Below are 24,349 nucleotides of genomic sequence, written 5' to 3' on the forward strand. Positions count from 1 at the left end.
AAAATTGGCCACCAGGGTGATTGGGGAGAAATCAGCGACGTCAGGCAGAGCCAGAGTGCGGAGCAGAGAGTGCAGCCGCTCGGCACAGAACCTGAGGGGAGAGATTTGGGGGATTTGGGACCCCAAAAACCACCCCAGGGACCCCAAAAATCCCAAAATCCATCCCAGGGACCCCAAAAAACCCAAAAAAACCCCCAAAATCCACCCCAGGGACCCCAAAAACCATCCCAGGGACCCCAAAATCCACCCCAGGGATCCCAAAAACCATCCCAGGGACCCCAAAAACCATCCCAGGGACCCTAAAAACCACCCCAGGGACCCCAAAAACCATCCCAGGGACCCCAAAAACCCCAAAATCCACCCCAGAAACCCCAAAAACCACCCCAGAAACCCCAAAAACCACCCCAGGGAGCAGAGAGTGCAGCCGCTCGGCACAGAACCTGAGGGGAGAGATTTGGGATTTTGGGACCCCAAAAACCATCCCAGGGACCCTAAAATCCACCCAAAAACCCAAAAAGGGAACCCAAAAACCATCCCAGGGACCCCAAAAACCATCCCAGGGACACCAAAAACCCCAAAAACCCAAAAAAACCCCCAAAAACCATCCCAGAGACCCCAAAATCCATCCCAGGGACACCAAAAACCATCCCAGGGAGCAGAGAGTGCAGCCGCTCGGCACAGAACCTGAGAGGGGAGATTGGGGGATTTGGGACCCCAAAATCCACCCCAGGGACCCCAAAATCCACGCAAAAACCCAAAAAGGGAACCCAAAAACCATCCCAGGGACCCCAAAAACCACCCCAAGGATCCCAAAACACCCAAAAACCATCCCAGGGACCCCAAAAACCAACCCAGAGACCCCAAAATCCACCCCAGGGACACCAAAATCTACTCGGCACAGAACCTGAGAGGAGATTTGGGGGATTTGGGACCCCAAAAACCATCCCAGGGACCCCAGAAAACCCAAAAACCATCCCAGGGATCCCAAAAACCAACCCAGAGACCCCAAAATCCATCCCAGGGACCCCAAAACACCCAAAAACCATCCCAGGGACCCCAAAATCCACCCCAGGGACCCCAAAATCCATCCCAGGGACCCCAAAAACCCCAAAAAAACCCCAAAAACCACCCCAGGGATCCCAAAAAACCCCAAAAACCAACCCAGAGACCCCAAAATCCATCCCAGGGACCCCAAAACACCCAAAAACCATCCCAGGGACCCCAAAATCCACCCCAGGGACCCCAAAAAACCCAAAAACCAACCCAGAGACCCCAAAATCCACCCCAGGGACACCAAAATCTACTCGGCACAGAACCTGAGGGGAGATTTGGGGGATTTGGGACCCCAAAAACCATCCCAGGGACACCAAAAATCCCAAAATCCACCCCAGAGACCCCAAAAACCACCCCAGGGACCCCAAAAACCCCAAAATCCACCCCAGGGACCCCAAAAACCATCCCAGGGACCCCAAAAATCCCAAAATCCAACCCAAGGACCCCAAAAACCACCCCAGGGAGCAGAGAGTGCAGCCGCTCGGCACAGAACCTGAGGGGGGATTTGGGGATTTTGGGACCCCAAAAACCATCCCAGGGACCCCAAAAACCAACCCAGAGACACCAAAAACCAACCCAGAGACACCAAAAAACCCAAAAACCCAAAAAAAACCCCCAAAATCCACCCCAGAAACCCCAAAAACCAACCCAGAAACCCCAAAAACCATCCCAGGGACCCCAAAAACCAACCCAGAGACACCAAAAAACCCAAAAACCCAAAAAAAACCCCCAAAATCCACTCCAGGGACCCCAAAATCCATCCCAGGGACCCTAAAAACTACCCCAGGGATCCCAAAAACCATCCCAGGGACACCAAAAACCCCAAAAACCCAAAAAAAACCCCAAAAACCATCCCAGGGAGCAGAGAGTGCAGCCGCTCGGCACAGAACCTGAGGGGAAATTTGGGGGATTTTGGGACCCCAAAATCCATCCCAGGGACCCTAAAAACCCCAAAAACCATCCCAGGGACCCCAAAAACCCCAAAATCCACCCCAGGGACCCCAAAAACCACCCCAGGGAGCAGAGAGTGCAGCCGCTCGGCACAGAACCTGAGGGGAGATTTGGGGATTTGGGACCCCAAAAACCACCCCAGGGACCCTAAAAACTACCCGAGAGACCCCAAAAACCAACCCAGGGACCCCAAAAACCCCAAAAACCCAAAAAAAACCCCAAAAACCACCCCAGGGATCCCAAAAAACCCCAAAAACCACCCCAGGGACCTCAAAAACCATCCCAGGGACCCCAAAAAACCCAAAAACCCAAAAAAAACCCCCAAAATCCATCCCAGGGACCCCAAAAAACCCAAAAACCACCCCAGGGACCCCAAAAACCCAAAAAAACCCCCAAAATCCACCCCAGAAACCCCAAAATCCACCCCAGGGACCCCAAAATCCACCCCAGGGAACCCAGAATCCACCCCAGGGACCCCAAAACCCCCAAAAACCCAAAAAAACCCCCAAAATCCACCCCAGGGACCCCAAAATCCATCCCAGGGACCCCAAAAACCCCAAAAACCACCCCAGGGACACCAAAAACCCCAAAAACCACCCCAGGGACCCCAAAATCCACCCCAGGGACCCCAAAATCTACTCGGCACAGAACCTGCCAGGAATTATTTGGGGTTTTTGGGGGATTTTTGGGGATTTTGGAGTAGATTTTGCAGGGGAATTTGGGGCATTTTGGAGGAGAATTTGGGGGATTTTGGGGGGAATTTGGAGGATTTAGGAGAATTTGGGGGATTTTCGAGGGGATTTTTGGGGTGTAGATCCCATTTTTTGGGGTCCCAACCCCATTTTTGGAGCTCCAGACCCCATTTTTTAACATCCCAACCCCATTTTTTGGGGATTTTACACATCCTAATCCCATTTTTTGAGGTGCAGACCCCATTTTTTGGGGTCCCAACCCCACTTTTCAGGATGCAGATCCCATTTTTTGGGGTCCTAATGGGGTTTTTAGAGGTCCCAACCCCATTTTTTGGGGTGCAAATCCCATTTTTAACATCCCAATCCCATTTTTTGGGGTCCCAACCCCATTTTTTTGGGGTTTTAAGAGGTCTTAACCCCATTTTTTGATCTCCCAACCCCATTTTTTGGGGTTTTTAAAGGTCCCAACCCCATTTTTTGGGGTGCAGATCCCATTTTTTGGGGTCCCAACCCCATTTTTCAACCTCCCAATCCCATTTTTTGGGCATTTTACACATCCCAACCCCATTTTTCAGCCTCCCAACCCCGTTTTTTGGGGTTTTTAAAGGTCCCAACCCCATTTTTGGGGCTCCCAACCCCATTTTTTAGGCTGCAGATCCCATTTTTTGGGGTTTTTAGAGCTCCCAACCCCATTTTTTGGGTTCCTGATCCCATTTTTCGGGCTCCCCACCCCATTTTTGGCTCACCTGAGGGGCTTACGCTCGATGCAGATCCCATTTTTTGGGTTTCTGATCCCATTTTATGGGTTTCTAATCCCATTTTTTGGGGTGCAGATCCCATTTTTCGGGTTCCTGACCCCATTTTTTAGGCTCCCAACCCCATTTTTCAAGGCGCAGATCCCATTTTTTAACATCCCAACCCCATTTTTTGGGGTTTTCAGAGGTCTTAACCCCATTTTTTAACATCCCAACCCCATTTTTTGGGCTCCCAACCCCATTTTTTGGGCATTTTACACATCCCAACCCCATTTTTTGGGGTGCAGATCCCATTTTTTGGGTTCCTGATCCCATTTTTTGGGTTCCTGATCCCATTTTTTGGGTTCCTGATCCCATTTTTTGGGTTCCTGACCCCATTTTTTGGCTCACCTGAGGGGCTTACGCTCGATGCAGATCCCATTTTTTGGGCTCCCAACCCCATTTCTCGTGGTCCCAATTGGGTTTTTTGGGGTCCCAACCCCATTTTTTGGGGTTTTTAAAGGTCCCAACCCCATTTTTGGAGCTCCAGACCCCATTTTTTAGCATCCCAACCCCATTTTTTGGGTTCCTGATCCCATTTTTTGGGTTTCTGACCCCATTTTTTGGCTCACCTGAGGGGTTTGCGCTCGATGCAGATCCCATTTTTTGGGCTCCCAATCCCATTTTTTGGGGATTTTACACATCCTAATCCCATTTTTCAGCCTCCCAACCCCGTTTTTTGGGGTTTTTAAAGGTCCCAACCCCATTTTTGGGGCTCCCAACCCCATTTTTTAGGCTGCAGATCCCATTTTTTGGAGTTTTTGGAGCTCCCAACCCCATTTTTTGGGTTCCTAATCCCATTTTTTGGGTTCCTGACCCCATTTTTTGGGCTCCCAATCCCATTTTTTAACATCCCAACCCCATTTTTTGGGGTGCAAATCCCATTTTTTAGGCTGCAGATCCCATTTTTTGGGGTTTTTAGAGCTCCCAACCCCATTTTTTAGCATCCCAACCCCATTTTTTGGGTTCCTAATCCCATTTTTTGGGTTCCTGACCCCATTTTTTGGGCTCCCAACCCCATTTTTTGGCTCACCTGAGGGGTTTGCGCTCGATGCAGACCCTGTCCCTGAGCTCCCTGAGGAAAGCTGCAGGGCTGAGCTGCTGCACTCGGGGAGATCTCAGCTGAGCTCGGAGATGTTCCACCAGCCGGCGGAGGAATCCCACAAAGTGCTCTGCGGTGCGGATGCTGCCCGGGATGGCCTCTGGGAGGGGGAAAATGAGTTAAAACAAGGAAAAAATGGGAAAAAATGAAAAAAAGATTGATAAAATGGGGAGAAATGGGGAAAAAACGGGGAAAAAGTGAGTTAAAATGAGGAAAAAATCGGAAAAGTGAGGAAAAAATGAGGAATAAAGCAATAAAAAATTGGAAAAATGGGGAAAAATGGGAATAAACGGGAAAAAAATGAAGAAAAAATTGGAAAAATGGGGGAAAAATAAGGTATAAAGCAATAAAAAATTGAAAAAATGGGGGAAATGGGAATAAACGGGGAAAAAATGAAGAAAAAATTGGAAAAATGGGGGAAAATGGGGGAAAATGAAAAAAAAGACAAAAAAATGAAGAAAAAATTGGGAAAAAATGAAGAAAAAATGGGGAAAAATGGGGAAAAATTGGAAAAAAATGAAGAAAAAATTGGAAAAAAATTGGAAAAAACTGGGGAAAATTTGGGAAAAATTGGGAAAACCAGGGAAACCAGGGTCAGGGCCAGGAAACGCCCAGATTTTGGGATCTCCTACCCTGCAGGATCTCGTCGGGCAGCACAGGGTTGGCCAGGAAGAGATCAGATTCTCGAGCAGCTCCAGCCTCGCGCAGCCCTTGGACCAAACGGCGATACTCCTCTGCCAGGCGGCGAGAGTCGGAATCCTTGATCCTAAAGGGATCCCAAAAATGGCTGTGAAACCTCAAAAATCATCAATGGGATCCTAAAATCCATCCTGGAAACCCCAAAAACCATCCTGAGATCCTAAAAATCATCCTGAGATCCTAAAAACCATCAATGGGATCCTAAAATTCATCAATGGGATCCCAAAATCCATCCTGGAAACCCTAAAAACCAACCTGGAAACCACAAAATCCAGCCTGGAAACCCTAAAATCCAGCCTGGAAACCCCAAAAACCATTCTGAGATCCTAAAAATCATCCTGAGATCCTAAATCCATCAATGAGATCCTAAATCCATCAATGAGATCCTAAATCCATCAATGGGATCCCAAAAACCATTAATGGGATCCTAAAATCCATCCTGGAAACCCCAAAATCCAGCCTGGAAACCCCAAAATCCAGCCTGGAAACCCCAAAAACCAGCCTGGAAACCCCAAAAACCAGCCTGGAAACCCCAAAATCCATCCTGGAAACCTCAAAATCCAACCTGGAAACCCCAAAATCCATCCTGGAAACCCTAAAATCCAGCCTGGAAACCCCAAAATCCAGCCTGGAAACCCCAAAATCCAGCCTGGAAACCCCACAGCAGCCCCTGGACCAATCTGACTGATCCTAAATGGGATCCCAAAAACCATCTCAGATCCCAAATCCAGCTCTGAGATCCTAAAAACCATCCTGAGATCCTAAATCCATCAATGGGATCCTAAAAATCATCCTGAGATCCTAAATCCATCAATGGGATCCCAAAAACCATTAATGGGATCCTAAAATCCATCCTGGAAACCCCAAAATCCAGCCTGGAAACCCTAAAAACCATCCTGAGATCCTAAAAACCATCAATGGGATCCTAAATCCATCAATGGGATCCTAAAATCCATCCTGGAAACCCCAAAATCCAGCCTGGAAACCCCAAAATCCAGCCTGGAAACCCCACAGCAGCCCCTGAACCAATCTGACTCCTTGATCCTAAATGGGATCCCAAAAATGTCTGTGAGATCCTAAAAACATCCCCAAAAATGCCCCCCCAAAAACCCCTGTAAAGAGCCCCCAAAATCCCCCAAAAACCTCTCCAAATCCCCCCAAATCCCCCCAAAAACCTCTCCAAACCTCCCCAAAACCCCCCAAATCCATCTCTGAGATCCCAAAATCCTCAAAACCCCCAAATCCCCCAAAGTCTCCCAAATCCCTAAAATCCCCCAAAATCTCCCAAATCCCCCCAAAACCCCCCAAATCCCCCTAAAACCCCCAAAATCCCCCAAATCCATCTCTCAGATCCTAAAACCCCCAAATCCCCCAAAAACCCCAAAACCTCCAAAATCCCCCTAAAATCCCCAAAAATCCCCTCAAACTCCCCAAAACATCCCCAAAACCCACCCCAAATCCCCTCAAATCCATCTCTGAGATCCCAAATCCCCCAAATCCCCCTAAAATCCCCAAAATCTCCCCCAAAACCCTCCCCAACCTCCCCAAAATCCCCTCAAAACTCCCAAACTCCTCACCCCAAAAACCCCAAAATTCCCCCAAACTCCCCCAAAACCCTCCAAATCCCCCCAAAAATCCCAAAACCCCCAAAATCCCCCCAAAAACCCCCGAAACTCCCCAAACACCTCCCCAAACCCCCCAAAATCCCCCAAAATCCCCCAAAACCCTAAAAGCCTCCAAAATCTCCCCAAATCCCCCCAAAACGTCCCAAATCCCCCCCAAAATCCCCCATAAACCTCCCCAAATCCTCAAATCCACCCTAAAAGCCCCCAAATCCCCTAAACCCCCAAAAATCCCCCAAATTCCTCCAAATCACCCCAAAATTCCTCCAAAACCCCCAAAACCACCCCAAATCCCTCTCCAAATCCCCCAAAACCCCAAAGAGCCTCCAAAATCCCCCCAAATCTCCCCAAATCCCTCCAAAATCCCCAAAACCCCCAAAATCCCAAAAAAATCCCCCATAAACTTCCCCAAATCCCCTCAAATCTCCCCTAAAAAGCCCCCAAAATCCCCCCAAATCCCCAAAAACCCCCCAAAAATCCCCCAAATCCCCCCAACTGACCTCTGCACAGCACTCTGCAGAGCTCCCACGTTGGCCTGGCAGCGATCGAGAGTCCGGCGGGTGATGGTCACTGCCATGGCCTCGATGCACACGTTGTCTGGGGACAGAAAAACCCCAAAAAGTGACCCCAAAAGTGCCCTGAGACCCCAAATAGGGGTTGGAGATCCTAAATAGGGTCAGGGGGATGTAAAACCCCTGGGGATTTGGGGTGATTTTGGGGTGTTTTGGGATGTTTTTGGGGGATTTTTGGGGTGGTTTTGGGATGGTCACTGCCATGGCCTCGATGCACACGTTGTCTGGGGGAGAAAAACCCCAAAAATGGGGTTTAGGGACCCCAAAAAGGGGTTTGGGGTGTAAAAAAAACCCCTGGGGATTTGGGGTGGAGGATTTTTGGGGAATTTGGGGTGATTTTGGGGTGATTTTAGGGGGATTTGGGGTGTTTTGGGGGTGATTTTAGGGGGATTTTGGGATGATTTGGGGTGATTGATTTTAGGGGGATTTGGGGTGATTTTGGGATGATTTGGGGTGATTTTAGGGGGATTTGGGGTGTATTTGGGGTGATTTTGGGATGGTCACTGCCATGGCCTCGATGCACACGTTGTCTGGGAGAGAAAAACCCCAAAAAGTGACCCCAAAAGTGCCCTGAGACCCCAAAAATGGGGCTGGGGGTGTAAAAAAACCCCAAAAATGGGGCTGGAGATCCCAAAAATGCCCTGAGACCCCAAAAATGGGGCTGGAGACCCCAAAAAGAGACCCTAAAAAGGGCTGGAGACCCCAAAAATGGGGATGGGGGTGTAAAAAAATCCCAAAAATGGGGCTGGAGACCCCAAATAGGGGGCTGGGGGGAGAGGAGAGACCCCAAATAGGGGCTGGAGACCCCAAAAGTGCCCTGAGACCCCAAAACCAGACCCCAAAATGGGGCTGGAGACCCCAAAAAGGGTCTGGGGGTGATGGTCACTGCCATGGCCTCGATGCACACGTTGTCTGGGGGAGAAAAACCCCAAAAAGTGACCCCAAAAGTGCCCTGAGACCCCAAATAGGGGTTGGAGATCCTAAATAGGGTCAGGGGGATGTAAAACCCCTGGGGATTTGGGGTGATTTTGGGGTGTTTTGGGGTGATTTTGGGATGGTCACTGCCATGGCCTCGATGCACACGTTGTCTGGGAGAGAAAAACCCCAAAAAGTGACCCCAAAAGTGCCCTGAGACCCCAAAAATGGGGCTGGGGGTGTAAAAAAACCCCAAAAATGGGGTTGGGGACCCTAAATATGGCTGGAGACCCCAAAAATGGGGCTGGAGACCCCAAAAAGAGACCCCAAAAAGGATCTGGAGACCTCAAAAATGGGGCTGGAGACCCCAAAATGGGCTGGAGACCCCAAAAATGGGGCTGGGGGTGTAAAAAAACCCCAAAAATGGGGTTGGGGACCCTAAAAATGGGGCTGGAGACCCTGAAAATGGGGCGGGGGGTGTAAAAAAACCCCAAAAATGGGGCTGGAGACCCCAAAAAGAGACCCCAAAAAGAGACCCCAAAAAGGATCTGGAGACCCCAAAAAGGGCTGGAGACCCTAAAAATGGGGCTGAGGCTGTAAAAAAACCCCAAAAATAAGATGGTGATCCCAAAAAATGGGGCTGGAGACCCCAAAAGAGACCCCAAAAATGGGGCTGGATACCCCAAAAATGCCCTGAGACCCCAAAATGGGGCTGGAGATCCCAAAAATGGGGCTGGAGATCCCAAATAGGGGGCTGGAGACCCCAAAAAGGGCTGGAGACCCCAAATATGGCTGGAGACCCCAAAAATGGGGCTGGAGACCCCAAAAAGAGATCCCAAAAAAGGGTCTGGGGGTGATGGTCACTGCCATGGCCTCGATGCACACGTTGTCTGGGGGGAGAAAAACCCCAAAAAGTGACCCCAAAATGGGGTTTGGGGATGTAAAAAAACCCCCTGGGGATTTGGGGTGGAGGATTTTGGGGGAATTTGGGGTGGTTTTAGGGGGATTTGGGGCGTTTTTGGGGTGATTTTAGGGTGATTTTTGGGGGATTTGGGGTGTATTTGGGGTGATTTTGGGATGGTCACTGCCATGGCCTCGATGCACACGTTGTCTGGGGGAGAAAAACCCCAAAAAGTGACCCTAAAATGGGTTTGGGCGATGTAAAAACCCCCTGGGGATTTGGGGTGGGGTGATTTTGGGGGAATTTGGGGGAATTTTTGGGAGATTTTAGGGTGACTTTTGGGGATTTTGGGATGATTTGGGGGGATTTGGGGTGATTTTGGGTGATTTTGGGATGGTCACTGCCATGGCCTCGATGCACACGTTGTCTGGGGAGAGAGAAAAACCCCAAAAAGTGACCCCAAAATGGGGTTTGGGGGATGTAAAAACCCACTGGGGATTTGGGGTGGAGGATTTTGGGGGAATTTGGGAGGATTTTGGGATGATTTTAGGGGGATTTGGGGTGTTTTTGGGGTGATTTTAGGGTGACTTTTGGGGATTTTGGGATGATTTGGGGGGATTTGGGGTGATTTTAGGGGGATTTGGGGTGATTTTGGGGGAATTTTGGGGATTTTAGGGTGATTTTGGGATGATTTTTAGGATGCTTTTAGGATGATTCTGGGATGATTTTGGGATGGTTTTTAGGGGATTTTTGGGATAGTTTTGGGATGTTTTTGGGGTGATTTTTGGGATGATTTTTGGGGTGATTTTGGGGTGATTTTTTGGATGATTTTAGGATGATTTTGGGATGATTTTTAAGGGATTTTTAGGATGATTTTAGGATGTTCTTGGGATGATTTTGGAATGGTTTTGGGACGATTTTTGGGATGTTTTTGGGGTGATTTTGAGGCGATTTTGGGATGATTTTTGGGGTGATTTCGGGGAGATTTTTGGGATGTTTCTGGGATGATTTTGGGATGTTTTTGGGATGATTTTGGGATGATTTTTGGCATATTTTTGGGGTATTTTAGGGTGTTTTTGGGATGTTTTTGGGATGATTTTTAGGGGATTTCGGGATGATTTTTGGGGCAATTTCAGGGTGATTTTGGGGATGTTTTTGGGATGTTTTTGGGATGTTTTTGGGGCAATTTCAGGGGAATTTTTGGGATATTTTAGGGTGATTTTGCAGTGATTTTGGGGTGATCTTGGGGAGTTTTTGGGGGGATTTTTGGGGCATTTCGGGGAGGATTTTTGGGATGATTTCTGGGATGTTTTTAGGATGATTCTGGGATGATTTTGGGATAATTTTAGGATGTTTTTGGGGTGATTTTTGGGGTGTTTTTAGGATGCTTTCAGGATGATTTTGGGATGATTTTTAGGGGATTTTGGGGTGATTTTGGGGGGAATTTTTGGGATGATTTTTGGGGGATTTTTTGGGATGATTTTGGGATGATTCTGGGATGATTTTGGGATGTTTTTAGGATGTTTTTGGGATGAATTCAGGAGGATTTTTGGGGTGATTTCTGGGATGATTTTTGGGGTATTTTTGGCCTATTTTTAGGGTGTTTCTAGGATGATTTTGGGATGATTTCTGGGATGTTTTTGGGATGATTTTTGGGGGATATTTGGGGAATTTTTTGGGTATTTTAGTGTGATTTTGGGGTGATTTTGGGGCGATTTTTGTGGTGGTTTTTGGGGTAGTTTTGGGGTGATTTTTGGGATGATTTCTGGGATGATTCTGGGACGATTTTGGGATAATTTTAGGATGTTTTTGAGGTGATTTTTGGGGTGTTTTTAGGATGCTTTTAGGATGATTTTGGGATGATTTTTAGGGGATTTTGGGGTGATTTTGGGGGGAATTTTTGGGGTGATTTATGGGATGTTTCTGGGATGATTTTGGGATGTTCTTGGGATGATTCTGGGATGTTTTTGGGATGAATTCAGGAGGATTTTTGGGGTGATTCTGGGATGATTTTTGGGGTATTTTTGGCCTATTTTTAGGATGTTTCTAGGATGATTTTGGGATGTTTCTAGGATGCTTTTAGGATGCTTTCTGGGATGATTTCTGGGATGTTTTTGGGATGATTTTTGGGGGATAGTTGGGGAATTTTTTGGGTATTTTAGTGTGATTTTGGGGTGATTTCGGGGCGATTTTTGTGGTGGTTTTTGGGGTATTTTTGGGATGATTTCTGGGATGATTTTGGGATGTTTTTAGGATGTTTTTGGGGTGATTTTTGGGGGATTCTCACCGATGTTGTGAGCCTCATCAAACACCACGACGGAGGATCTGGCGAGATCTGCCGAAACCAAACCAGCGATTTTGGGATCCAGCAGGTAGTGATAGCTGTAAACCACCGCGTTGGCCTGCGAGAGCTGGGAGATTTGGGAAATTTTGGGGTGAATTTGGGAATTTTGGGAACTTTGGGGTGATTTTAGAGGATTTTGAGGTCCCCAGGGGCAGTTGTAGGGGGATTTTGGGGGGATTTGGGGGATTTTAGGGTGATTTTAGGGGATTTTGGGGCAATTTTGGGTGGGATTTGTGGTTTAGAATAATTTTGGGGTGGTTTTGGGGTGATTTTGGGGGGATTTGGGGTGATTTGGGGGGATTTTGGGTCCCCAGGGGGAGTTGTGGGGTGATTTTGGGGGGATTTTGGGGGATTTTGGGGGATTTTGGGGGATTTTGGGATATTTTGGGATCCCTTACAGCAGCTCTGGCCAGGAAATAGGGACAGCAGGTGTGATTTGGGGTGATTTAGGCTGATTTAGGGGTAATTTTGAGAGGATTTTGGGTGATTTTGGGGTATTTCGGTGTGATTTTGGGGGATTTTGGGATATTTTGGGATATTTTAGGATCCCTTACAGCAGCTCTGGCCAGGAAATAGGGACAGCAGGGGGAATTTAGGATGATTTAGGGATATTTTGGGGTAATTTTGAGCTATTTGGGGGTAATTTTGAGCTATTTTTGAGGTATTTTGGGGGTATTTCATGGGATTTTGGGGGATTTTGGGATATTTTGGGATATTTTAGGATCCCTTACAGCAGCTCTGGCCAGGAAATAGGGACAGCATCCCCTCTGCCTCCCCAAAGCTCTGAGGTCGTCCAGGTTGTGAACCCCAAAGGGCAAAGGGCTCTGTCTGCCCCGAGCCTCGAACTCCTGCAGGGGGACAGGCAGGGACAGATCCCAAACCCCAAATTCCCAAATTCCCAAATCCCTGAATTCCCGAATTCCTGAATTATTGAATTCCCAAATTCCTGAATTCCCCAATTCCCAATTCCCAAATTCCTGAATTCCCCAAATCCCAAATCCCTGAATCCCCGAATTTCCCAATTCCCAAATCCCTGAATTCCCAAATCCCTGAATTCCCAAATTCCCCAATTCCCAAATCCCTGAATTCCCAAATTCCAAATCCCTGAATTCCCAAATCCCCAAATTCTCAAATCCCTGAATTCCTAAATTCCCGAATTCCCAAATCCCCAAATTCCCAAATCCCCAATTCTCATATTCCCCAATTAGCAAGTTCCCCAATTAGCAAATTCCCAAATTCCTGAATTTCCAATTCCCAAATCCCAAACTCTCAAATTCCCCAATTAGCAAATTCCCAAATTTCCCCAATTCCCAAATTCCTAAATCCCCAAATTTCCCAATTCCCAAATCCCCAAATTCCCAAATTCCCCAATTCCCAAATCCCAAATCCCCCAATTCCCAAATCCCCAATTCCCCAGTTCCCAAATTCCTGAATTCCCCAATTCCCAAATTCCCCAAACTCTCAAATTCCCCAATTAGCAAATTCCCAAATTCCCCAATTCCCAAATTCCCCAATTCCCAAATCCCCAATTTCCCAGTTCCCAAGTTTCTGAATTTCCCCAATTCCCAAATTCCTGAATTCCCTAAATCCCAAATTCCTGAATTCCCCAATTAGCAAATGCCCAAATTCCCCAATTCCCCAAATTCCTGAATTCCCAAATTCCTGAATTCCCCAGTTCCCAAATCCCCAAATCTCCGAATTCCCAAATCCCCAAATCCCCAATTCCCAGTCTCTCACCTCAGGGTGATTCCCCCAGTTCCCAAATCCCTAAATCCCCAAATTCCCCAATTAGCAAGTCCCCAAATCCCCAAATTCCCCAATTCCCCAGTTCCCAAATTCCTGAATTCCCCAATTAGCAAATTCCTGAATTCCCCAAATCCCAAATTCCTGAATTCCCGAATTCCCAAATTCCTGAATTTCCCAGTTCCCAAATCCCTCAATTATCCCCAAATTCTCCAATTCCCCAATTCCCAAATTCCTGAATTCCTGAATTCCCCAGTTCCCAAATTCCTGAATTCCCCAGTTCCCAAAATTCCTGAATTCCCCAAATCCCAAATTCCTGAATTCCCCAATTAGCAAATGCCCAAATTCCCGAATTCCCCAAATTCCCGAATCCCCAAATTCCTGAATTCCCAAATTCCTGAATTCCCAAATTCCTGAATTCCCAAATTCCTGAATTCCCAAATTCCCAAATCCCCAAATCTCCGAATTCCCAAATTCCCAAATCCCCAATTCCCAGTCTCTCACCTCAGGGTGATTCCCCCAAATCTCCCCAATTCCCAAATCCCTAAATTCCCAAATTCCCCAATTAGCAAGTTCCCAAATCCCCAAATTCCCCAATTCCCCAGTTCCCAAATCCCTGAATTTCCCAAATCCCAAATTTCCCAAATTCCGAATTATTGAATTCCCCAGTTCCCAAATTCCTGAATTTCCCAGTTCCCAAGTCCCTAAATCCCCCAATTCCCAAATTCTCAAATTCCCCAATCAGCAAGTTCCCAAATCCCCAACTCCCCAATCCCCAAATCCCAAATCCCAAATCCCAAAATCCCAAACCCCAAAATCCCAAATCCCACCTGGAAGAAGCTGCAGGTGTTTCTGGTTCCCTCAGGTGAGTCCTGCAGGTAAGACGCTCCCCAAATCCCCAATCTCCCCAATCCCAAATCCCCCAAATCCCAAAACCCCAAATCCCCAAACCCCAAAATCCCAAAACCCCAAATCTCAAATCCCCAAAATCCCAAAACCCCAAAATCCCAAATCCCACCTGGAAGAAGCTGCAGGTGTTTCGGGATCCCTCAGGTGGATCCTGCAGGTAAGACGCTCCCCAAATCCCCCAAAATCCCAAATCCCAAACTCCCCAAAACCCAAACCCCCAAACCCCAAATCCCAAATCCCCCAAACCCCAAACTCCCCAAATCCCAACTTCCCAAACCCCAAACCCACCTGGAAGAAGCTGCAGGTGTTTCTGGTTCCCTCAGGTGAGTCCTGCAGGTAAGACGCTCCCCAAATCCCAAACCCCCCAATCCCAAACCCCCCAAATCCCAAATCCCCAAACCCCAAATCCCAAATCCCAAACCCCAAACCCCAAAATCCCAAATCCCACCTGGAAGAAGCTGCAGGTGTTTCTTGGTCCCTCAGGTGAGTCCTGCAGGTAAGACGCTCCCCAACCCCCCAATTCCCAAAACCCCAAATCCCAAACCCCAAATCCCCCAATCCCAAACCCCCCAAACCCCAAACTCCCAAACCCCAAATCCCAAAACCCCAAAATCCCAAAAAACCCCAAATCCCACCTGGAAGAAGCTGCAGGTGTTTCTGGTTCCCTCAGGTGAGTCCTGCAGGTAAGACACTCCCCAAATCCCCAATCTCCCCAAACCCCAAACCCCAAACTCCCCAAATCCCAAACCCCAAATCCCCAAAATCCAAAATCCCAAATCCCAAAATCCCAAACCCACCTGGAAGAAGCTGCAGGTGTTTCTGGTTCCCTCAGGTGAGTCCTGCAGGTAAGACGCTCCCCAAACCCCAAACCCCAAATCCCCAACTCCCCAAATCCCAAACTCCCCAAAACCCCAAACCCCAAACTCCCCAAAACCCCAAATCCCAAAATCCCAAATCCCCAAAATCCCAAATCCCACCTGGAAGAAGCTGCAGGTGTTTCTGGTTCCCTCAGGTGAGTCCTGCAGGTAAGACGCTCCCCAAATCCCAAACTCCCCAAATCCCAAAATCCCAAATCCCAAAATCCCAAAACCCCAAACCCCAAACCCCCCAATCCCAAACCCCAAATCCCCCAATCCCCAAATCCCAAATCCCCAAATCCCACCTGGAAGAAGCTGCAGGTGTTTCTGGTTCCCTCAGGTGAGTCCTGCAGGTAAGACGCTCCCCAAACCCCAAATCCCCCAAATCCCAAACTCCCAAAATCCCAAATCCCAAATCCCAAAATCTCAAATCCCCAAATCCCAAAAATCCCAAATCCCACCTGGAAGAAGCTGCAGGTGTTTCTGGTTCCCTCAGGTTGAGTCCTGCAGGTAAGACGCTCCCCAAATCCCCAATCTCCCCAAACCCCAAACTCCCAAAATCCCAAATCCCAAACCCCAAAATCCCAAATCCCAAAATCCCAAATCCCAAATCCCCAAATTCCCAAACCCACCTGGAAGAAGCTGCAGGTGTTTCTGGTTCCCTCAGGTGAGTCCTGCAGGTAAGACGCTCCCCAAATCCCAAACCCCCCAATCCCAAACCCCCAATTCCCAAATCCCCCAAACCCCAAATCCCAAACTCCCCAATCCCAAATCCCAAATCCCAAAATCCCAAAAATTCCCAATCCCACCTGGAAGAAGCTGCAGGTGTTTCTTGGTCCCACAGGTGAGTCCTGCAGGTAAGACGCTCCCCAAACCCTAATCTCCCAAATCCCAAACTCCCCAAACCCCAAATCCCCCAAATCCCAAACCCCAAATCCCAAACACCCCAAAATCCCAAAATCCCAAACCCCAAAATCCCAAAAATCCCAAATCCCACCTGGAAGAAGCTGCAGGTGTTTCTGGTTCCCTCAGGTGAGTCCTGCAGGTAAGACGCTGTCAGCGCCAGGCAGCGACTGTCGACTTCCTTCCCGAAACGGAGAGCTGACACCTGGGGTGGGATTGGGATTCACCCCAAAATCCATGGGATTCACCCCAAAATCCGTGGGATTCACCCCAAAATCCCAAAATTCCCTGGGGTCCACCCCAAAGTCCCTGAAATCTGCCGGGATCCACCCCAAAATCACCAGGATCTACCCCAAAATCCACCCCAAAACGCCCCAATTCCACCCCAAATCCCCAATCCCAAATCCCCATATTCCCCAAATCCCCATATTCCCCAATCTCCCCATTTCCCAAATTCCCCAAATCCCAAATTCCCAATCCCGCAAATCCCAAATCCCCAAATTCCCAAAATCCCCCAAATCCCCAATCCCCAATTCCCAAAATCCCCCAAATTCCTAATCCCAAATCCCCAAATCCCCCAATTCCCCATTTTCCAAATTTCCCAAAATCCCCAAATCCCCAAATCCCAAATCTCCAAACCCCCAAAATCCCCAATTCTCAAATCCCTAAATCCCCCAAATCCCCAATTCCCAAATCCCTCAATCTCCAAATTCCCCAATTCCTGGTCTCTCTCCCCAATCCCAAATCCCCAAAATGCCCAATTCCCCAAATCCCAATTCCCCAAATCCCGAATTCCCCCAATTCCCAAATCCCCAATTCCCCAATCCCAAATCCCCAAAACCCCAAAACCCCAAAACCCCAAATCCCCAAATTCCCAAATCTCCAAATTCCCAAATTCCTGGTCTCTCTCCCCAATTCCCAGATCCCCAAAATCCCAAATCCCCAAAATCCCAAATCCCCCAAATCCCAAATCCCCCAAATCTCTCAATTCCCAATTCCCAAATCCCCAAATCTGCAAATCCCCCAATTCCCCAATCCCCAAATTCCCAATTCCAAACCCCCAAAATCCCAAATAATCCCCCAAAATCCCAAATTTGGGGTTTCTCACCTCGGGATGAATGCAGAGATTTTTCCTGGAGCTCAGCGCCAGCCCCAGGTAAGGCAAAGGTTCCCCCAAATCCCAAATCCCAAAATCCCAATTCCCAAATCCCCAATCTCCCCAATTCCCAAATCTCCAAATCCCAAATCCCAAAATCCCAAATCCCAAATGCTCCAAATCCCCAATTCCCAAATCCCAATTCCCCAAATTCCCAAATCCCCAAATTCCAAATCCTCAATCTCCCAAATCCCAAATCCCCAATTCCCAAAACCCAAATCCCCCAAAACCCAAAAATCCCAAATAATCCCCCAAAAAATCCCAAAATCTCACCTCGGGATGGATACAGAGATTTTTCCTGGAGCTCAGCGCCAGCCCCAGGTAAGACAAAGATTCCCCAATTCCCAAATCCCAAATCCCCCAATTCCCAAATCTCCAAATCCCAAATCCCCAAATCCCCATATTCCCCAATCTCCCCAAATCCCAAATCCCCAATTCCCAATTCCCCAAATCCCAAAACCCCAAATACCCAAAATCCCAAATCCCAAATTCCCCAAATCTCCAATCCTAAATCCCCAAATCCCAATTCCCAATCTCCCCAATTCCCCAACTCCCAAATCCCCAAATCCCCCAATTCCCAAAAATCCCAAATAATCCCCCAAAATCCCAAATAATCCCCCAAAATCCCAAATTTGGGGTTTCTCACCTCGGGATGAATGCAGAGGTTTTTCCTGGAGCTCAGCGCCAGCCCCAGGTAAGGCAAAGGTTCCCCAAATCCCAAATCCCAAATCCCAAAACCCCAAAATCCCAAATAATCCCCCAAAATCCCAAAATCTCACCTCGGGATGGATACAGAGATTTTTCCTGGAGCTCAGCGCCAGCCCCAGGTAGGGCAAAGGTTCCCCCAACTCCTTCTCGTAACATTCCAGAAGTTTCCGCAGCTCCTCCACCACCTGGGGGACGGGATTTGGGGTTTCCATCCCCAAATCCCATAAATCCCCCAAAAATCCCCCAAAAAATCCCCCAAAAAATCCCCCAAAAAATCCTCCTGACCTTCTCGATCTCGGGGACAGTGCGGGAACAGTAAATCAGCTTGGAGACGTCCAGGGGGTGAGCCTGGCGGGGAAAGGGTTAATGGGATTTGGGGGATTTTGTGGGATTTAATAGGATTTAATGGGATTTAATGGGATTTAGTGGGATTTAGTGGGATAAACTGGGATAAACTGGGATTTAATGGGATAAACTGGGAGCAATAGATCAGCTTGGAGATGTCCAGGGGGTGAGCCTGGGGGGGAAAGGGTTAATGGGATTTGGGGGATTTTATGGGATTTTATGGGATTTAATAGGATTTAATAGAATTTAATGGGATTTTATGGGATTTAATGGGATTTAATGGGATAAACTGGGAACAGTAAATCAGCTTGGAGACGTCCAGGGGGTGAGCCTGGCGGGGAAAGGGTTAATGGGATTTGGGGGATTTTGTGGGATTTTATGGGATTTAATGGGATTTTAGGGGATTTTATGGGATTTAATGGGATTTAATGGGATAAAATGGGATTTAATGGGATAAACTGGGAGCAATAGATGAGCTTGGAGATGTCCAGGGGGTGAGCCTGGGGGGAAAGGGTTAATGGGATTTGGGGGATTTTGTGGGATTTTATGGGATTTAGTGGGATTTAATGGGATTTTAGGGGATAAACTGGGATTTAATAGGATTTAGTGGGATAAACTGGGATTTACTGGTTCATACTGGAGTTTACTGGTCCAAACTGGGATCTAAACTGGTCCAAACTGGGATCTAAACTGGGATTTCCTCATTCAAACTGGGATCTAGTGGTTCAAACTGGGATCTAAACCAGTCCAAACTGGTCCAAACTGGGATCTAAACTGGTTCAAACTGGGATTTCCTGGTCCATACTGGGATTTCCTGGTCCAAACTGGGATCTAAACTGGGATTTCCTGGTCCAAACTGGGATCTAAACTGGAGTTTACTGGTTCAAACTGGGATCTAAACTGGTTCAAACTGGTTCAAACTGGGATCCTAACTGGGATCTAAACTGGTCCAAACTAGTCCATACTGGGATTTCCTGGTCCAAACTGGGATCTAAACTGGTCCAAACTGGTTCAAACTGGTCCAAACTGGTCCCAACTGGGATCTAAACTGGTCCCAACTGGGATTTTCTGGTTCAAACTAGGATCTAAACCGATCCAAACTGGTTCAAACTGGATCCTAGCTGGTCCAAACTGGTCCATACTGGGATTTCCTGGTTCAAACTGGGATCTAAGCCGATCCAAACCAGTCCAAACTGGTCCAAACTGGGATCTAAACTGATCCAAACTGGTCCAAACTGGTGCAAACTGGGATTTCCTGGTTCAAACTGGGATCTAAACTGATCCATACTGGAATTAACTGGTCCAAACCAGGATCTAAATTGGTCCAAACTGGTTCAAACTGGGATTTCCTGGTCCAAACTAGGATCTAAACTGGTTCAAAGTGGTTCAAACTGGGATCCTAACTGGTCTAAACTGGTCCAAACTAGTCCATACTGGGATTTCCTGGTTCAAACTGGTCCAAACTGGGATCTAAACTGGGATTTCCTGGTCCCAACTTGTTCAAACTGGTCCCAACTGGTCCAAACTGGTGCAAACTGGTTCAAACTGGGATCTAAACTCATCCCAACTGGTCCAAACTGGTCCCAACTGGTTCAAACTGGTGCAAACTGGTGTGACTCACCCTCTGGTAGGCGACAATCAGGGAGAGCAGCGAGACAGTTTTCCCAGTTCCCGATGGCATCTCCAGCACCCCATGGCCCTGAGGGACATTTGGGGATCCTAAATTCACCCTAAATCCCATAAATCCACCCTAAAAATCACCTAAATGTCCTAAATTCACCCTGAAATCCTATAAATCCCATAAATCCACCCTAAAAATCACCTAAATACCCTAAATTCACCCTGAAATCCTATAAATCCCATAAATCCACCCTAAAATCCTATAAATCCCATAAATCCACCCGAAAAATCACCTAAATACCCTAAATTCACCCTAAAATCCTATAAATCCCCTAAATCCACCCTAAAAATCACCTAAATACCCTAAATTCACCCTAAATCCCATAAATCCACCCGAAAAATCACCTAAATACCCTAAATTCACCCTAAATCCCATAAATCCACCCTAAAATCCTATAAATCCCCTAAATCCACCCTAAAAATCACCTAAATATCCTAAATTCACCCTAAAATCCTATAAATCCCATAAATCCACCCTAAAAATCACCTAAATATCCTAAATTCACCCTAAAATCCTATAAATCCCATAAATCCACCCTAAAAATCACCTAAACCCCTAAAGCCATCCTAAAGTCACCCTAAAGTGACCTAAATCCATCCTTAAATCCTATAAATCCCATAAATCCACCCTAAAATCCTATAAATCCCATAAATCCACCCTAAAATCCTATAAATCCCATAAATCCACCCTAAAAATCACCTAAATGTCCTAAATTCACCCTAAAATCCTATAAATCCCCTAAATCCACCCTAAAATCCTATCAATCCCATAAATCCACCCTAAAAATCACCTAAGTATCCTAAAGCCATCCTAAAGTCATCTAAATGCTCTAAATTCACCCTAAAATCCATCCTAAATCCTCCCCAAAATCTGCTAAATCCACCCTAAAATCCTATAAATCCCATAAATCCACCCTAAAAATCACCTAAATGTCCTAAAGCCATCCTAAAGTCACCTAAATGCCCTAAATTTACCCTAAAATCCTGTAAATCCCATAAATCCACCCTAAAAATCATCTAAATGTCCTAAAGCCATCCTAAAGTCACCTAAATACCCTAAATCCACCCCAAAATCCACCCAAGATCCCCAAAAAATCCCCCAAATCCCATAAATCCACCCCAAAATCCCATAATTCCACCCAAAAAATCCCCTAAATCCACCCCAAATCCCCTAAATCCACCCCAAATCCCCTAAATCGCCCCAAAATCCCCCAAATCCACCCTAAAAAAATCCCCCAAATCCCCTAAAGCCACCCTAAAATCCCCTAAATCAACCCTAAAATCCCCTAAATATCCTAATTCCACCCCAAATCCCCTCAGGAACCCCAAATCCTCTAAAGCCACCCTAAAAAAATCCTATAAATCCACCCCAAATCCCCTAAATCCACCCCAAATCCACCCTAAATCCCCTCAGGACCCCCAAAAATCCACCCCAAAATCCCCTAAATCCACCCAAATCCCCTAAATCCACCCCAAATGCCCCTCATGACCCTCAAAAATCCCCTAAATCCACCCCAAAATCTCCCCCAAATCCCATAAATCCACCCCAAGTCCACCCAAAATCCTCTAGATCCACCCCAAAATCCCCTAAATATCCTAAATCCACCCCAAAATCCCAAGGAGCCCAAAATTCACCCCTAAATCCACCCCAAATCCACCCCAAATCCCCTAAACTCACCCCAAATCCCCTAAATCCACCCTAAAATCCACCAAATCCACCCCAAAATCCCCCAAATCCACTCCTAAATCCCACCCAGGACCCCATAAATCCCACCCTGGTCCCCCAAATCCCACCTGGATCCCACTAAATCCACCCCAAATCCCCTAAATCCACCCAAATTCCCCCCCAAAATCCACCCCAAATCCACCTGAAATTCCCCCAAATCCACCCTAAATCCCCTAAATCCACCGCAAAATCCCCAAAAATCCCCTAAATCCACCCCAAATCCCCTAAATCATCCCCAAACTCCCTAAATCCACCCCAAATCCCCAAAATCCCCTCAGGACCCCCCAAAATCCCCAAATCCACCCCCCAAAATCCCAACCTGACCCTAACCATCCAAATCCCCCAAATCCACCCAAAATCCCCTAAACCTCCCCACCCCCAAATCCACCCCAAATTCCCTAAATCCCCCAAATCCACCCAAATCCACCCCAAAATCCACCTCAAAATCCCCTAAATCCCCTAAATCCCCCCCAAAATCCACCCAAATTCCCCCAAATCCCCTCCAAACCCCCAAAATCCCCCCAAATCCCCAAAAATGCCCCCAAATCCCCCAAACCCCCAAAATCCAGAACCCCCAGACAATACCCCAAAAATCTCACCTCAGAGCCACCACCCCCTAAACCCAAAAACCCCAAAAATCCACCCAAAATCCTCCAAAAAAAACCCAAAATCCACCCAAAATCCACCTCAAAATCCCCAAAATCCCCTAAATGCCCAAAATCCACCCCCCAAAATCCCCATAATCCCCAAAATCCCCAAAATCCACCCAAATTCCCCTGTAAATCCCTCCAAATCCCCTAAATCCCCCAAAATCCCCCAAAAATCCCCCAAAAATCCCCCCAAAAATCCCCACCTTGGCGTCGAGGGTCCGTTTGAGCTCCAGCATGTAGGAGAACTGCTCGGGGTAGATGAACTCATAGGGGAAAACCACCAGCAGCCCCTCCACGTTGATCCTAAAACGGGATTTTGGGGATTTTTGGGGATTTTTGGGGGGATTTGGGGGATTTTGGGGTTTTGGGGGGATTTAGGGGATTTTAGGGTGGATTTAGGGGATTTGGGGTGGATTTAGTTGATTTTAGGGGGATTTAGTGGATTTCGGGGTGGATTTAGGGGATTTTGGGGTGGATTTGGGGATTTTTGGGGTGGATTTAGGGGGATTTTGAAGTGATTTTGGGGTGATTTTGGGGGATTTTGAGGTGGATTTAGGGGATTTGGGGTAGATTTGGGGTGAATTTAGGGGATTTTGGAGAAGATTTATGGGATTTGGGGTGGATTTGGGGTGATTTTGGGCTGATTTTGGGGTCATTTTAGGAGATTTAGGGTGGATTTGGGGTGGATTTAGGGGATTTTTGGAAAGATTTATGGCATTTTGGGGTGGATTTAAGGGATTTAGGGTTGGATTTAGGGGATTTTGGGTGGATTTGGAGTGAATTTAGGGGATTGGGGGGGATTTTGGGGTATTTAGGGTGGTTTCAGGGAGATTTGGGTTGGATTTAGGGTGGATTTAGGGGATTTGGGGTGGATTTAGGGACTGGGATGAACTGGGATACTCCCGAACCCTTCCTCGGGACCCCAAAATCCCTCAAAATTCCCCCAAAATCACCCAAAGCCCCCCAAAAATACCCCAAATCCCCTCAAAACCCCACAAAAATCCCACAAAATCCCCTCAATTTCCCTCAAACTCCCCCAAAATCCCTCCAAATTCCCCTCGAAATCCCCCAAAAATCCCCTCAAAATGCCCCAAAAACCCAAAATCCCCCCCAAAATCCCCAAACTCCCTCAAAATCCCACAAAAATCCTAAAAAATTCCCAAATAACCTCAAAATCCCCCAAATTCCCCCCAAACACCCCAAAATCCCCCAAACCCCCAAAATTCCCCAAAATCCCCTAAAAACCCCAAAATCCCCTCAATTCCAACACACCAAAAATCCAAATCCCCAAAAAATCCCCAAATTCCCTCAAAATCCCCCCCAAAACCCCTCAAAATCCCCCTAAATCACCCCAAAATCCTACAGAAATCCCCAAAATTTCGCCGAATTCCCTCCGAATCCCCCAAATTCCCCTCAAAACCCCACAAAACTCCCAAAATCCCTCAAAAAACCCCTCAAAATGCCCCGAAAATCCCCAAATTCCCCCAAAACCCCTCAAAAGCCCCAAAATCCCCAAAAATCCTCAAAAATCCCCCAGAATCCCACAAAAATCCGCCAAGACCCCGCAAAAAACCCTCAAAATCCCCCCAAACCCCCTCAAAAACCCCCAAAATCCTCAAATTCCCCTGAAAATCCACAAAATCCCCTCAAAAATTAAAAAAAAACCCCAAATTTCCCCAATTTCCCCTCAGCCTCTCCCCTCACTTCATGGCTCCCGCCGCCTCGCGCCGCCGCCGAAGCCCCGCCCCTTCCCCCATCCTGAGCTCTGATTGGCTCCCGCCGCTCCCGCCCCTTCTTCCCATTGGCCGAGCGCGCTGTCAATCATCCGGTGGGGACGGGCAACGGGCGGGAGCAATCGAGCGCGGAGCGATGGATGGCGGCAGCAGCAATCGAGCGCGGAGCGATGGATGGGGTCGGGTTTTTTTCCATAAATTTTGGGAATTTTGGGAAAATTTGGGGAAATTTTGGGAATTTTGGGGAAATTTGGGGAAATTTTGGGAATTTTGGGGAATTTGGGGAAACTGGGA

At 47.4% G+C, this 24,349-nt stretch overlaps 1 protein-coding gene across 1 annotated transcript; it reads right to left on the reverse strand.

The window, feature by feature from the left end:
• Positions 1-6: 6 nt before the first annotated feature.
• On the reverse strand, positions 7-24,058 carry LOC146424029 (general transcription and DNA repair factor IIH helicase subunit XPD-like; the record flags this gene model as incomplete). The annotated part of the gene is made up of 12 exons (XM_085044105.1): positions 24,027-24,058; positions 22,526-22,625; positions 19,888-19,965; positions 18,207-18,269; positions 17,993-18,106; positions 16,152-16,262; positions 12,377-12,493; positions 11,589-11,712; positions 7,414-7,510; positions 5,225-5,358; positions 4,524-4,692; positions 7-91 (listed from the first exon to the last, which is right to left on the reverse strand). Coding segments are annotated over exons 1-12 (1,197 nt in total), but the record flags the coding sequence as incomplete, so codon positions are not given.
• Between the last annotated feature and the right edge of the window lie 291 nt (positions 24,059-24,349).

This window comes from Lichenostomus cassidix, unplaced genomic scaffold, assembly GCF_008360975.1.
Source record: "Lichenostomus cassidix isolate B80296 unplaced genomic scaffold, HeHo_3.0 HiC_scaffold_35, whole genome shotgun sequence".
Lineage (NCBI taxonomy): Eukaryota > Metazoa > Chordata > Aves > Passeriformes > Meliphagidae > Lichenostomus > Lichenostomus cassidix.